Genomic DNA, 16,963 nt, shown 5'->3' on the forward strand with positions numbered 1-16,963 from the left:
ATTAAGGAATAAAGCATATTGAAGAATGGAGTGATGGTGTAGTATCCATGCCCACCTCAGGTGCACGTGAGTAACATTAAGGATGTGTATTACAAGCATTATATAACAATATGAAATATCTTCTTTATCATAATGTAAACAATTCTGTTGGGGGAGTTGTATGTTTACAAGCCAAATAAATGAAGTTTGCCTGAAAATTTATGATGTTACAAACTAAAGGTTCCATTCAGTGATGCTTAGTACATACTCCTTTTCAGTTTAGGCCTCAAGGCCCACATTATGAATATTTTCTGACTTTTTCACACCAGCATACTAATCCAGAAAAAAACGATTTAACAACTGGAACACAGTGTGTACAGACCATCTGCAGACAGCATTTTCCAACAATGTGCCTGTCTGTCTATGCTGGGGGGAAAAAAACAAAAAGAAAATGACTGACACATTGGCTGACCCACAGTACAGCTTATAACAATGCTAACATTAACTATGCCAGTGCAGCTGACAAAGGTAGACGATATACAGTTTTGAACAAAAGACTTCCCTAGTGCAGACAGCTTAAGTCAGGGTTAGGCAACAAGTTTTGGTGAGCTGTTGAGGGCTGCTAGGGCAGTCTGCCCCTTGATAGGCACCCTGCCGCCCTGGTCACCATTGGAACTGGAAGGCCCACCCGCTAACCCCTGACCTTTGCCACTGGAAGTCTCTGCCACAGAAGTACAGGCAGTCCTCGACTTACAATTTTGAGTTATGAAGAATGGCACTTATGATGTTTATAAATTGACGCCCTGTTTTGACTTTACAATGCTTGGTACAGCTGCATACAGCTGGTAAGTCTGGTGTGGTGGAAGGAGGAGGGGAAGGGGCGTGGGGGGAGCAGATCAATGTCCCCGTGGTGAAGCAGGAGTGGGGCTAGGGCAACAGCTGCCCAGCCGGGGCGGGATGGGCACGGGACAGAGCTGCAGCTCATTTGGGGGATGCCGATGTGGACATACAGCCCAGCACTGAGATCCAGGCTACCACTTTTGTACTCTGTAATTTTTTAATCAGATTAAGTGCTTTGTATTTTTTTTTTGTTAGAGAAGCCAAAAATAGGAACAAACATATCTTCCTTTCCCTTTTCAGTGTTAAAACTTTGGCATATACAAAAGATAGCTTTTAGTGTAAAAAATAATATAGCATCTAAACTATAGTGAGAGACATTCAAGGAAGAACTTCAAAAGCTATTTTCCAAGCACACGGCTGCACTCTTCATGCACCACCTCAAAAATTCTCAATACAAATAATGGACTTTTATTGTTCATTTACTGCAAGGTTAGGCAGCCTGATATGATGGATTGACTGTCAGTGTCTAACTAAACCTCTATACTCCATCATAAAAGGAGCAGACATTTTAGTCATAAAATGTCAGCAATCCTATATGACAAAGTACAAAATACTTGACAGTTCTACTTATATTTTAAAACCTGTGATCATGGGAAAGTTTCATAAACAACCTTAAAAGCTCACAAGCAGACATACAAGCTAAATGCTGATTTGAACTATTACTGTAAGTGGGTTTTGTCATGGTCCTATGTTGAGAGAAATAATACTTTAACCAATATTCTACTTTTCTCTATAAAGAAATAATGAATGAAAGACTGAGATTTTCATTAACTGACCTCAATTATCCAGAGGATGCCAAATAAACTAACCATACTGTTGCTACCCAGCATGAGTCACTCCAATGCTATAGGAAGGATTCACATTTTATAGTGCTACAGAAATTATTGTACTCCAAGTTCTTATAATAAATAACTACACGATATTTAAAACCTATTATGAAATGATTATGTATATGGAGGAATTGCAAAGATTTGCATGTTTTATTTTTGTGTGCACACCTGAAGCACAGGCAAAAACAAAAAAGTTAACTATAACATTCCACTTTACAGAAAAAACATGCAACAGCATTCGTTGAAAACAAAGTGCATTTTTTTTAAACCACTCGAGGTATATGGCCATCAGCATTAATAAAGGATATATAAAGAAACCTCCCAAAGTGGCTAGATTGTAAACCTGAAAAATTAGGTATGCAAGCTGAATATACTACTGATTGTTTTTTTAAGTTTTAATTTTATAAGCTATAGCTAGCTAGCTAGATCTAAATCTATATATAGAGGGGCTTTTTTATGCTGCCTGTCAGAAAAAAAAAAGATCACATAATTCTTTTACCTTATACAGTCAAAGCAATAGAATTTTAACAAGCTTTCATCACTTCATATCACTGTTTATACTCGTGGTCATTTTGCCACTCCAGACTGCATTATGTGATGTTCTGAACACTTGCTTTAAGATGCCAAGTTCCTAACACAAGAAGTTGAAATTAAAGATGCAGAGTAGATTGAAAAACTAGGATTTCAGCAACTGGGTAGCAAAAATTGCTTCCTCGTTTCAAAATCTCTCAGTTAAATTTGGTACCTATGTCCATCAAATGATACAAGGAGTTTTACAGTAAGTGGCCAGGCAGCAGCAGAAAAAATAGCTGTGGGCTGAGCCAGGGCAAGAGCTAGAGTTAAAGCAGCTGCCCTGCCACTGCATCCCTACCATCCTACCATTTTCCCCCACACTGTTTGCTCACAACCACTCCCCCCACAACGTGCCCCTTACCCATCACACAAGCCACCTCAGGCTGGGGTAGGTGGTAGCTCCAGTTCCAGGCCTAGAACTGGTACTACAACAGGTGCCTGCTCTGGGCCAGTACTCAAATCCAAGATGGGGCTGCCACCAAACTCACTGAATGGGGGGGAGGGAGTGGGGAGGGGGACGGACTTCGTTTTGGATTAGAGTTAATATGGTAAATGGACTGGCAACCAAAATAGTGCAAATCACCACATACATATCTAAGGGTTGCACTGCATGATTATATTTTCTAACCATTCCAGTACCTGAGTGAGACCAGCATACCGTTAAACCTGAATCTGAACAAAACCAAAGGTGATATACAGGAAGCACCAAACATTTCAGAGCAAACTTGCACCTTAACTACCAGTTCTTGAGGCAAGTAGGCCCCCTTCTACTTTTATGAATCCTTTGTGACACTGTATCACAAAGGACCCAGGACTGTCGATCTATTGCATTTTCATTTGTCCAGAAATTTACTTAAAGGGATAATTAGTTTGATTACATCTACCTTTAATAAACCAATGTCGCCTACTAAACCATTTCCTATTTATGTCCCTGTAATTATTGTTTCCTTAAAAAAAAAAGAAGTTAAAAGCCTTGCATGCTATTAAGGTCAGACTAATGAGCCTCTACTTGCTCTGATCACTCCCTTCCTTGCCCCTCCTTAGAAAAAAATGGGTTCACTGTATTTGCTATTCTCTATTTAGATGATACCAAACCCCAATTTAACAAACATTGCTGAATGAATATGTCATCAGACCTTTGATTGCAAGTGTCAACTTTCAGATATCTAGGACAGAGATTACTCAGTCCCTGAACTCCAGGGCATTAGGCTTAGTGTTCTCCTTTATTCTTGGATGTCATTAATTTCCATTCCCATTAGACATCCTATCTTTGCACTTGGTCCCAATTAGGGGCTTGCTCAGTACCAATTATTCTACAGCCAAATTAAAGAAAAATAGGAATAATGCATCTCCTCACATTCATTCCATGCTGATGTCATAGCAGAGATTTTTCTTTCTATTCATGCTGTTTCCTAAATTGCAAACACAGTTGTACCATGCAAATAAATTTAAATTCATCAAGAACACCGAATGTTTTCACTGCAGCCCATAGAATCTCTCGGATTAGTCCTTTTAAAAAGTGTAAACACTATATTTTAATCAAACACTTTCCTTTCCTTAAATACCTGATGAATTGAACTGAAAGCATTTGATCCACAATGGACTCACTTTTCTGGATATATTGGTTTGTGTCCTCTCTCAGGATCACCCCCCCCCCCATTTATTTATTTATTTATTAAGCAAAGTCAGCTTGTCATATCTGACTTAACCCATCTCCTCCAATTCATTAATGATCACATGGAACACCGTTTATACCTGGTCTTTTGCCATTCATTTCTCTTTGTTCAGACACCTTTTCAATCTATTCAAAACACAGTTGTTTTTCACGTGGCTTAACTGCCTGAAAAAATGGCTGGTTTGCTTGCCTTTATCAGTCTCATTATTAAATAATTAAAGGACTTCCCCCTCTTTTTATAATTACATTCTAATTAAGATTCCTTGAAAAAATTAAGAGTAATAAAAATGCAACAAAACTCTATAATGGTCCATTCCTTCTGGAGTAAGGAAGAAAGAGAAAAAAAAGAAGAAACTGGCATATCATCACCACAGGCAACTCGTGGGGAGGTGGCACATGACCTCCCTGGGATTGTGGCCGCTCATGGCTGCTGGCTTCTGCGGGTGGTCGCAGCTCACCACCCCTCTCTCCACCTCCCCCCCCACGTTGGTGTTTGTGGACGATCCCCACACACCACCAATGCTGCCACCTACAAATGGTGATCCCCAGGCTCGGGAGGCATTAGTCATTCATGATCAGCAGTGAGATGCCCCTATCAACTTGACTTCAGGCTCACTCACCATAGTTACCACTGGGAGCATAAAATTATTACCATACTTAATAAAAAAAATAAGACAGCCTACCATGAATTAGACTCTATATATGCAAAACTGATAAATCTGTTATAATTTTTCAGGTATAGAATCTAATTATTCGAGGTCTGCCTTGAATTTGTCTCCCTCCCACTGCTACAGCAGGGACAATATATCTGGGCATTTGACAACCCCCTTACTTTCTGCCTCTCCCCCACCCTTTTTCTTCTGCAATCCTTCCCTCTTTTACTGTCAGATCCTGTTCTCTGTGAGCACATGGAGCAAGGAGCAAATTTAAAAACATTGGTCTTGAAATAAACACAGCTGTAGTAATTTGCATACAGTACCCATAAACTTAGTTCATCCAGAACTGATGCATTTTACTTTTGAAACTGCTGCAAGTTTTAGCATTGGTACTCCATAAACACACTTTTAAGCAATGCTTTGGTACCTAATTATATACAGTACAAACTAGGCATGGTAACAGTCCAAAGCCAAAAGGCTCACGATTTACCACATAGCTCACTGGGCTGGGCCCCAGCAGAGTTAACAGCATTTCAAGCCATGGTGACCCCACAGCTCAGCATTGCTTAGTATGTGTGCGCACCCCCGCCAAAGGATCCACATACTAAGTAGCTGCCCACTCATGACTGGAACCAGGTGTGCTTGTCACAAGTCCTGGGATCCTCCAAAAATTTATATGCAGATGAGGTGTAAGGCAATGTGCTCTGGCTTCACTTAATGGAGGGTGGGGCCACACTAAGCATGTGACAGGCTGAGAGAAGCAGAGACAGAGGGATTTTGGGAGAACTGTTTTGGAGCCCATTTAGTGATGTCTGCCAGATATTTAAGGCTGGTGAAGAAACAAGAATTATTGGAAATGGGAAAGAAAGGTACAGCTCACCTGTGAAGTGAAGCAGAAGTCAAAATTTATGCAATTCAGTGGCTCACAATGACTTGAAAAAGAGCTGGCGCAGAAGAGGACTGAGTGCAATGGGCACTGTCATATATGTTATTCAGATAGGTTACACTAACGTATCCTTGTTTTATAGGCATGCTCAGCATTGGCTGCATTTGATCAACTTCATAGCTCGTTTCCATTACTGAGCACATACTGCTTTTATCAGCAGTTTTATGGTAGACAACGTACCTAATGAGGTTTCTTTGTATGTGAATGTAAGACTAGGGGACTTTTTGGCTCTGTCCTGACTGGGGAAAAAACTTTGTGTTGTATTTGGGTAAACCTGCTACTATTATTATTATTAGTTTGAAAAAACAAAACCCCACAAGTTTCAGGTATATTTTAGGCTAAAATTGATCGTCTTGGTTTCTGAGGTTTGTTAAACCAAACAAACAACAGATCTATACAAGTTCTTTGATTTAAGATCCGGAAGGCAATAAGAATTATCGTCTGAACAGGAAAGTTATAGAATTTTGAGTGTTGGGATTAAGAGATGAAAAGGATACTTTCTATTGGTTTAGAATCAATTTCTCCCAATCCTCAAATCATGAACAACAGATAGTAAGGTACAGGGAAAAAACCCTTTGGGTGTACTGCCCTTACTTCAGCTTTAATTACAAGAAGCATTTTTAAATTCAATAAATATCAAAAGCTTCTCAAATATCACATACCATGGTTTACATATTTATCATCTACACACAAAGTATGGGGTGAAATTGCCTAATGCATGCAAAAGTATAGGCAAAGTTTAATAATTACTTATACCAGTGTTAATAAGATTAAATTAATCTCTTCCAGACCAGTTTTAACAAACTTTCCATATGAAAAGAAATCTGTTCCATAGGCAAATTAAGTAACTACAGGAAAGTAAGGATGGAAGAGACCTCACAAGGTCATCTAGCCCAGTCCCCTGTTCAAGTGTCTAGCCAATCTGCTCTTGAAAACTTCTAAGGATGAAAAAAGTCCTCATCTCCAACTTAAATTTCTTCTGCTGTACCTTCAGACCACAACTCCTATTCCTGTCCTCTACGGCCATAAAGAAAAGACCATATCCACCCTTTCTATAAATTGCCTTCAGGTATTTGGACACTTTTATCAACCTGCCCCCCTCCCCCAGTATTCTCTTCTTCAGACTAAACAAACCTAGTTCTTTCAGCCTTTCCTCGTAAGTCTTGCTTCTCAAGCCATCAGGGAACAACATTTCTGTTGCTCCCCAACGGACTGAAAAGAATCCAGCCCTTCCACATCCTTCTTGGTGTAGGGCCCAAAACTGGGTACAATACTACAGGTGGGGCCTCACCAGTGTTTAACAGAGGAGAACAATCAGCTTCCCTGATTTGCAAGTGACACTCCTGTAGATACCAACCCAGGCTATGCCGTTGGCTTATTCTGGAACAACAGCATGCTGTTGCCTCATTCGATTTATGATCTACTGTCACCCCCAGGTCCTTCTCTGCAATATGGTAGCCTAATTTGTAATCATTCCCCAGTCTGTATTTGTCTGTATTTGTGCATGCCATTGTTCTATCACAAGTGCATGACTTTGCACTTGAATCTCATCTGTTTGACTGCAGACCATTTTCCCAGACATTCTGGATCCTAGCGCTGTCTTTGGAGTGTCTGAAACTCCACCCAACTTGATACCGCCACAAATTTGCTAAGTGTGCAAAATTAATGGTGTTGGATAATACTGGACCTAGACAGATTCCTGATACTTCCTCCAAGCTAAATATATGGTTCTGTACTGCTTTCAATCCAGAACTACCAAAAAGTGCTATAATTTTTAGTTTAGACTATTATCAGTAATATTAGTGGAATAAGGGAATGTTTCATGTAAGATTAACCTAAAAAGCTGTGTATGCTTTCAGACTTATTAGAGATACTGTCCTGAAAACCAGCTGCCTATCCAATAGTGTAAAAGTCTAGATTTAGTGCCAGTTTCAGATCGCAGGGATAAATCAATTGTGTCAGGTCACTTCTATGATGTACTTCTGGAGTATATGACAAGCATAGTGGCATCTATAAAGCATCATTAGTGTCTAAAACCGGGAAGTAACTGCTACATATAACTGAGACTATTACTATAAAGGGCAATACTGTTTTATCAAATATAAACGCTCTAATATATGTAGCTCAGCTATGCCAAAACACTTCCTGTTATTCCATTCTACCTTTCCCCTTCACTCATGTAATTTTGTGGCCAGGTACAGAAAATTCTCTCAAGGTTGGAATGCGAGTCAGGGGATGATGTGACATAAAAAACAAAAATGATCATATCTGGTATTTTTTTTCTCTTTGCTGAACCAGACTCTTATTAGGCTATCAGATAAGCCATTTAAAAAGGGCCCATTTTACAACTCAGTAAATGCAAACATGAACTGGCCAAGGCAACAGTTACTTTCATTTATCATCAGTCCTTTAATTAGTGTATGGCCTGCCAATCAAAGACAAATGTTACCTGAATGCAGAAAGGATAAACTGTCTTACCGTACACAGAGTATCCTTTGTAATTATCAGGGTAAAATCTGATGAAAATTCCAGATCTTTAATGGATGCTGTGTGACAATCTATATGCTAACAAAAAAAAAAAAAGGATAAACATCAATTCTGGCAACACAGAGCTTAACTGTAATAGAGAAACATACTTTGGACAACTTAATAGTACTATTTTTGTTTTTCTAAAAACTAGAAGTAATGCAGTATGGTATTAATTCAGGTCCTTAAAACAGTAAAGAGAAAACAATCCTACATATTCGAATTTAAGAAAGGCTAAAAACTGTTTTATTATGTTATTTGTTATGAATCAAAGAAATCTATAACCACTTACCCCAAATATGAACACACCACAAATAAAAGACACTGGGCACCTTTTATATTTCATATTGATAGTGAACTAAAAATTGGGTGCCTCAATTTTACTGGTAAGTAAAATTAGGAGCCAATAGCTTCAACCAGTTCCTAGAAGACCACTGGCTGTATGCGCTGCAAATCTTAAGAGGCATTAACTGGCATCTTCAATGGAAACGAATGGTTAGGCACAGAGACTATTACTCTCCAAGCCTTAAAAATAAGGTCCTCCTGGGTGACTGTTGAGGAATACAGGCAACCCCCACTTAGCGCTCTTAATTGGTTCCTGAAAAACTGAACGTTAAGTGAAACCAAAACTCTCTGATAATCCAAGATGGCGACCACAAGTTTTCAATGACCCAAGATATCGACTGCGAGCGTTATAATGAAACTGGCTGAGCACTAAGTGAAACCAGGTATCAATTTAAAATGAGCATTATAGCAAAATAGTACTAAGTGAAACAGCATTAAGCGGGGGTTGCCTGTACTGTTAAAGCCAAATGCAAGAATGTGTAACAGCTCTCTTCCATATTGGTATGTCTCTGTAAACTAAAGGGGTTGATAGTGGTAAGACAACTCAACTACTCTGTCCTGTCAGTTTCTTAGGAAGCACTTCCAAGATACAGTATAAAAATGTATGCAGTTTAGCCTTGTGTGCTTACTGCATAAATCCATCATTTGGCGAAGTACGAAGTATTAAAACAATATCCAGGGACAAAAGAACATGTGACTAAGAAGATTTTGATTTACTTTTTTGTTAAAGACTGTATTTCTAATTCTTCCTCTTCTCCAATTTAGCATTATTTAACAGTCATATATAAGTACTGGTGCTGCACCACCTTCTTTAAAGGCTTTTCCTTAACAATTCTAATGTATTTCCTCAAATTAATGAGCAGGTAATTTAAGATAGTGTACCAAACCATCTCCTGAACTCACCATATGATGAATAGGAACATTTTTATTCTTTCCAACTATTCGGAAGTAATTTGTTATGTAGAACAGGTATTGATTAAAATTGTTTACCTATAATGTCATCCTTGCTCAACTCATTAATTCTACAACAGCTTTTGCAGGGATATTAGTAAAAAAAAATCTTAAATACATGCTTCTATTACAATATTCTAGTTTATAGATAATATAGAAGTCACAGAAGTGTTGCTTAATGACAGGGATATTTTTAATATTTTTCTCAAAATATAGCTTAGACAATGATTACCCTTACAAATACTTAGAAGGGGCATTACTAACTGCATTAGTTGATACAATCAATGAGGTATTTTTGTGGCAAAATGTCAGCTTCTGTTTAAGTGACAAAGATGCATACACCTTCATGTAACACTACCTGACACTTCCTATTAAAAGATGTGGTTTTCAATTGTTCAAAACTCTACCAAACAAACTTCTCAGGCTGAAAGTTTCCAAATCAGATGTCCATTAAAAAAACCCCAACAAACAAACCCTAAGTTTAAGCTGAAATGGTTCTCTCATTTCTGAGACTATTGTTGAGAAACACACCTTCAGTTCTTACAACCACTGCACTGAAAAGTTCAAGGTCTTCTACTGTGTGGAGCAGGGTTTGAAGTTTGGTACCAGAATGGAATGTTTCTCTAACTAACCCCATAAACACTCAACCAAATTTAATTAAGTAATGACCTTTTGAATAATTCTGCTTTACATATACTAGTAGAGGCTAGCTGGAGAAGCTAGATGCCAAGCTGCAGAAGCAAAATAGTACTGCATGCCCTCACAATTTAGAGTGCTGAATGAACTGCACAGGCAGTATTTTTTTCCAGGACTGAGCATGCTCTATTCTCAGGTTACAGAGTTGAATTATGTCATCGACAGATGTGGCTAATCACATACCTGTAACAAGGAGGCCAAATTAGAGTTGCCTGAGCAACCTTAATTTCACCATTTCCTACGTCTGAGTGCTTAGATCTTGCAACCTTTTAATGCAAGGGTTAGAGAGGGTTAATAAATGACTGAAAAAAAAATCAGCACATTGTTGGGGTACAAACATGTACAAAACAGGCTTGTACAAGGTATTTTTGGCATCTGTAGATACTTAAAGCTCCTCAGTTGCCAACATGTCTTGAAGTTGTTCCTAACTCATGAGAAGATTGCAACTCAGAAAGCCCAGCACTAATAATCATGCCAAAAGTTTCTCAGCTGTATTTTCTTTCAATCTCCAGAAAAGACTTAATAGGCTAGCTGTTCTTGTATTTGACAAGGCACACAAAAAGTTAGGGGAGGTTTTGGGAAATAATTTAGGCAAATCACCACGCTTCAAAATTCACACAAGTTCATGCTTTAGAATTTAACCTAAGCTACTAACGTGTTGTTTGGAAGGACCAGTATGACATAAGAATGATTACCCATTTACATGGAATGCCATTTACTTTGAACTCACTCATGTCAACAGTTACTATGAGAAGATAACAGTCTGACTCATGAGGGAAAAAAAAAGATGTAAGCAGACTAGTCCAATTTATCAAATCATAGCTATAAAGTTATTTATTTTTGCACAGAATCTGTCTGAGGGCAGAAAATAAAATGGAGTACGAAGATGGTCTTGCTGGAGGAAACAAACTGCCAGCAAAATCTTATTTATATAATTGGATCTAAAAAGTTACTAAACAAAGTAGCAAATGCAAGGTGCATATTCTGAAGTCAATGCTGTGGACCTTTATTGAGTTTCTTTTCTGCTACAACATTTCTGTAAGGTAAACCATTTTTCTACATTAAATCCAGTTACATTGGAGACTATGAAAGAAAATAAGAATTTAGCGATACATCTCTGAATAACAACAACAATAAACAACAATTTTAAATGAAGTATTTGGTAAAAGTACCTTAACGACACTGGCCTCAGATATAAGCGTGTCTGGATCTAAGAGCTCCACGACAGCTTCGGGTAGGACAGCCTTCTTCATGCAGGACATGTTGAAGCCATATACATTATCCCAGAAAGTTAGTTTATCTGCATGCTTCTTCATATCACTCACAGCCACTAGACTAATTGTGCAGATGTCCGGGTAGACTGCAACACAAAGAGATTAGTAAAGTTTTGTTTTGGACATAAAATAAAACCAAAGCATTTGAAGATGTGTTAAACTCTTAGTCATTTTAAGAATAACAAATAAAAGAAACTTAATTTAGTACTTATACAAGGTCCCCCTGCCTTGCATACTGTAGCCATATTTATTCACATAGATACAAGGTTGTGGCAGCAAAGCTTTTCTTCCCATGCTACATGAATGATGTGCCTCAATCCCTGTTAGGGAAAGGTGCTACTAGCTTTGAATTCAATTTTCAGAATATGGTACAGAAAGTTAGGGTCTGTGGAAAATGACTTGGGCCATCACATTTAGTTTGGTTCTATGCTAGAAATGCCCACAAGCGAGTATATCAAAGCCTGAAAATTCACTGGAATGCCATTAGAGAGAGGCCAATCAAAGAAACCCAACAACTTGAAAGACCTAAACCCTCCAAATGTGCACAACCATCAAGAACACTCTTCAGCAAAATCAAAGTGCAAAACAGTTGCAAAAAGACCTTCTCACAGAAGTCAGAATGCCAAGGTTCTAATTATGGGTCCTGTATTTATCTTCCGCCTTAGTTTCTGCCTGGTAGATGCCTAACGATACATTTTTTTAAAATCCTTTTAGCTACTGGAAAAAAGAAGAATCTCCCTTTCATCCCTCAAGAGTGCCTTCTGTTTGCTGGGCCTCCACCTTACACATACTTCATTACTTCTCGCTCAGTCGTCAGCTGGTGGGCACAGCTCTAGAGCCTGTCAGCATCCATTAGTGGTTTCCTCCTTTTCCAGTAACAGCTTGTGGACATGTCTCTGCTTACAACTTTCCCAAACAAAAATGGGAAGCATCAGTGTGGGAGTGGCCAGCTTGTGGTATGTGCGCCTTAAGTGACACAGGTAGCCTCTATGCGTGGCGCACAGCAAATCAGGGAAAGGACAGGCATCATAGCAGCAGACAGGACAGACAGCAGAGAACCAGACTGGACAGGAAGCAGAAAGCAGGGCAGGAGATCAGACAGCAGGCACAGGGCACAAGCAGCACAGCAAATGAGGCAGGGGAAGGGGGATCTTAGTGGCACGTGGGGAGAGTCTGGGGCTAATTTTCATCACGCCTGACAAAAAGGTTGCCTCTCACTGGATTAGCCAGTTTAACAGCTGCCTAGGCCTTTCTTGGTCTCTTGTCAAATTTAATTTAGCTACTAGAAAAGTAGGAAAAAACAATACTGGAGCTGGCTGTGTGCAAGCTAAAGGAGGACTGTACATCAATTTAACTCTTCACATAGTTCAAGCAGAAGCACTCCAAAGACTTACACATCTACCAGAAGAGACGTTTACAGCTCCCTCCACGGAGAAGTTCCTTACCTTGTTTTTTAGGTTTTGAGCTTTTACAGGAGGATTCACATGAGCAAAAAAATGCAGATACTTTAATGCAGATTTTAAGTAACAAGTATACTGCTCTTCATAGAGCACTGCAATATACAGATAGGCACCTACTCAATTCATGATTTTGTGGAAATTGCAAAATCAAGTATTGTCCGTGAAATCTACAAAGAAGCTTAGTAAAATAAAATGCTGGCTCCCCAGTGGGAGTCAGTGGTCCTCATGGCCACTACAGCTCGGCTATGCAGACCAGCCACCCCCATCCCTCGCCTTTGAGAGGGCTACCTGTTGTGTAGCCCCAGCTCTCTGCCAATCAGCAGCAGGGCCACATGATGGACAGCCCTCTTGGCTAACCAGTGGCAAGGGGGCCAGGCTACCAGACCCCCTTGGCCAGAGGCATGGGGGACCACCCCCTGCAGCAATAACTCTGCAAAAATGGTGGCCAGCCCTGTGATAGGCCCCCTCGATTTTGATAGATCACTATTTATAAAAGGCTGAAGGTGATGAAAATCTAGACAGTTATTTCTCTTTTCTTCACTAATAATCTGTAAAACTGATTCTGCCGCCAATTTTTTGTTAAAAGTGGCACTTCATAAAAATGAACCTCACAGAATCATTGGCACACTGATTGACAAACACCCCAATACACATTTTTCCTTTTAATACTCTGAAAAGAGAAAATAGCGAAGTGTTAGATACATCTTAGGTAAAGAACAGGAAGTGACGCTCATATGAACTGGCAGCAGATGCTTCTTGTAAAGAAACTACTCCCTTTCAAGACAGTTTAAAAAAATCAATCTTAAAATTTGGGAAGATAAATCTATACAGACAACCAAACATATTGTAACAGAGACACAGTAGCTTTCTGGACAACATTTTAAATGGTCTTATTTTAACACGACTTATAAAAAGCTATGTATTATATATTCCAACACCTTAGTGAATAAATCTCATCCCAGATGAGGAACACAAGGCCAAGCAAGAAAGTTTTCCCAGAGCAGATTCTGATTAACAAAAGACAAACACAAAATCAAAAGAAAAGAAAAAAAAAGAGCACACTAAAAGGACAGCAGCTCAACATGGATTGTTTGAAGCACATTATTTAATTTTGGCATGCTTGAAAAGTGTCACACAAAATCAGCATCTAGTGTTATGACAGTCTGAGAAATTTCTGCGACCAGTAACAAGGGATGTTCACTTCTCAAAATTTCTTAATTGCTGCTCTGGGTCTGCTAAGTTTACCAGCTACATTTCATTAGATTCTGCCACGATGGAATTCTACATGTCCTCTTGCAGCACAGGGGGCACCCTAATCTGGATGCAGACTATGAAATAAATGACAAAGGCAAGTACATCCTGAATTCTCTGGGGAGTGCCTAACACAGTCTGTAGAAAGAGTTCCAAAGCAGCTTTAGGAATTTTTTATTAGGGCCAGCAGAGGAAGGGGAAGTCGGGATGATGATATGCATATATGCAGCTATATTGGGTAAGTGCAGGGAAAAGAGGACAGAGGAGACAGATTCTATACCTCAGCACTAGAAAAAAGACGTGTGAGCAAACAAGTGTCACTGAGGCTGCAAGAGGGAAAAAATAAACAAACAGAAAATCAATGTAAAAACAGTTTACTACTTTGTAACACCCCTAGGTTGAATGGGCCCATAGTTCTGGGCTGCAATGGCAAAACAGACATTGTTTGTTATGTATGTTAATTAAACTATAGGTTTGGATATCCAACTGCTAGTAAATCACTTCCTCCGAGTGCCAAACTCCTAGGTCAGTTGCAAAAATTATTATTAAATCGATGAGAATAAGCTCTAAAGAGCAGCTGGAAGGTCAACACTAAGGACTCCTACACACTTGCACGGAGCTGGCTCCAAAGTGCTGGAAATCGAGCACGTCAGAGCAGACTTGATATAATTGAGTCTGCTGAAGCACAGAAATTTACTGGTTCTAGCAGCCTTCCACGTCATGTGCATCAGTGTCCCCATGTCTCTCTGCGCTGAAAAAATGGTGGCAGGGTGCTTTGATATAAAGCGCATCCAATGAGCTTTAGTTCAAAGCGCTCCACTGCCATTTTTGTTTTAGTGTGAAGACGCTGGTATACGTGATGCCCAGGCGCTTTTAATTAGTGCAGCTCGCTAATTAAAGTGCCTGGAGTCATGTCCCAAAGCATGTGTAAAAATGCACTAAAAGATGAAAATTAAATTTGCCCATTTAGTCTGAAGCAAAAATGAATGAAAAAATCCCTGTACAGAGACTTAGGCAAGAAACAATGAATTTCACAACTAGGGGACATGGACAAAGGACTATAAACATACATTGCCTTAATTCTAATGGAATGCTTTTAACCCTTCTGTAATATTCGTGAAAACCTTAAAAATTCTGCAGAATCCCTTCAATTAAGTAATTTTGTAAATAATGTTGCAAGGAAAAAGGAAGTCAAGTCTTCCCACTCTCCTACCTCTCCCCCAAGCTAAAATAGCAGGGAACTGTTTGGTTACCATTAAATTGCCCTTACTTGTATTTGGCAAGAGAGATTTAACTTTATTTCATAGAATTGCTAAACTTTTCATTTCTGAGAAGTCACACTATTTTTAATAAATATAAGAATTTAATTTGCTCTAGATGTTTAACTTCTAAATTATCTGGAATGATAACAGAATCAGTATCACCTAGGGATGTGTACCATGTTCATCACCAAGTTATCCAAGTTCTATATAAAATTATGACATGTTACTAGAAGTGTAAGCAATGATCAAGCTATAAAGTTGACATGCCAAAAGCTCCCATGAGCTCAGGTTTCTACTTTCACCCCATTTTTTGCATGCTTTAAGGAATAGTGTCTTGGAAATATTCTAGATTAAAACTACTCTAAAGATAATGATGTTTCACTCACCATTCCTGTTGCTCAAAAATTAAGCTCTCTTCCCTGCAACTCTGTCTGAACCACTCATAATCTTTCCTTGTCTAATCCTAACAGGCTTATCATTTAATTTTTTTCTGATTAAAGCTATCATCAAATAATTATTCCTTCTCATTGGTGAAATTAACAAAATGCTGATTGGACAGAAGCACACATTCAGCAGCCAGCTCACAAATCCATGGCTTTGACATCTGTGTCCTTCTCGACTCAGTGCCCAGAAATCATCTGTCAATGGTAACAGCTCACGTGGTGAATGGAATAAGATGGGAAATCCTTTATCCGTTAGTAATGTCTCACAAGCTTCAGGGTAACAAGGTTAAGACTGTTAAGACTATTAAAAGGGTAAGACTATAATCCCACAATATGTTAAAATAATTAAGTGAACACCAACATCATCTGGACATGAACAAATAATCAAAAGACTTTAAAGACAAAGATACTATTTTTTGTTTTAAAGACAAAGAATCTAAAGATTTTAAATTCTAAATTAAGGCTTTGTTTCCCTATCTTACTCCTAATCACTGTGCATTTCACTCAAGTACATGGGGAAATGCATACTAGATCAAGGGAATAGTTATACATAATGAATAGATGAGCATGCAGTAAAAAGAACTCTTTGCACACAGTGTGTGCTGTACACCTCACCTTAGATAAGCGGTTCTCAAATTTCTTAGACTCAAGTCAACACCTGGAAATTGTCAGCTCTTAGTTTTCATTTGATTTTTTACTTCAGAAAAATACAAAAGCAATTCTCCTGTTGCAGAGAACTCAGAAGACCACAAGCTAGAATGCTTTTAACACCAGGGACTCCTATTTGAAATCTCTGGGCACACCCAGATGAGCACGCAAGTGCATTTTGCAGTGAAGCACGTAGTGCATGTGAAAAGGTTCTCTGAGCTGCATATTTGTAGTGCAGAGCCAAAATTAGATACTGAGAAATTCCAGTATCTAAAAAAAAAAAAAAAAGTCTTAAAAGAAAAAAAAATCCAACAGGGTGGCACACATGCCTGGCAGCATGTGCTACCCAAAACTGGAGCCTGGCAGGCCAGAGACACACTCTGGCTGATGGCAAGGCTCTTTACGCCCAACTTGTCGCTGCTGCAGCCGCGGAATGTCTAGGTAAGGCTGCTGGGGCCACCCCAGGTGCTGGCCCCAGCCTCCCCTACCACACCTGGGGCAATCTGCTGCACACCAGAGCACATGAACAGAGGCATTCCCCAGGCACA

General features: G+C 39.1%; 1 protein-coding gene across 1 annotated transcript in view; it reads right to left on the reverse strand.

Annotated features, from left to right (window-relative positions):
- The window catches only part of PRMT3 (protein arginine methyltransferase 3), a 119,761-nt gene that overhangs the window by 31,700 nt on the left and 71,098 nt on the right, over positions 1-16,963 (reverse strand). The window contains exons 11-12 of the mRNA XM_090032862.1: positions 11,250-11,437; positions 8,038-8,124 (exon numbers count right to left, since the gene is read on the reverse strand). Coding sequence (XP_089888988.1) covers positions 8,038-8,124; positions 11,250-11,437 — 275 coding nt within the window. The remainder of the gene's footprint in view (positions 1-8,037; positions 8,125-11,249; positions 11,438-16,963) is intronic.

The sequence above is a fragment of the Crocodylus siamensis genome, chromosome 2 (assembly GCF_052110815.1).
Source record: "Crocodylus siamensis isolate JL-2025a chromosome 2, ASM5211081v1, whole genome shotgun sequence".
NCBI lineage: Eukaryota > Metazoa > Chordata > Crocodylia > Crocodylidae > Crocodylus > Crocodylus siamensis.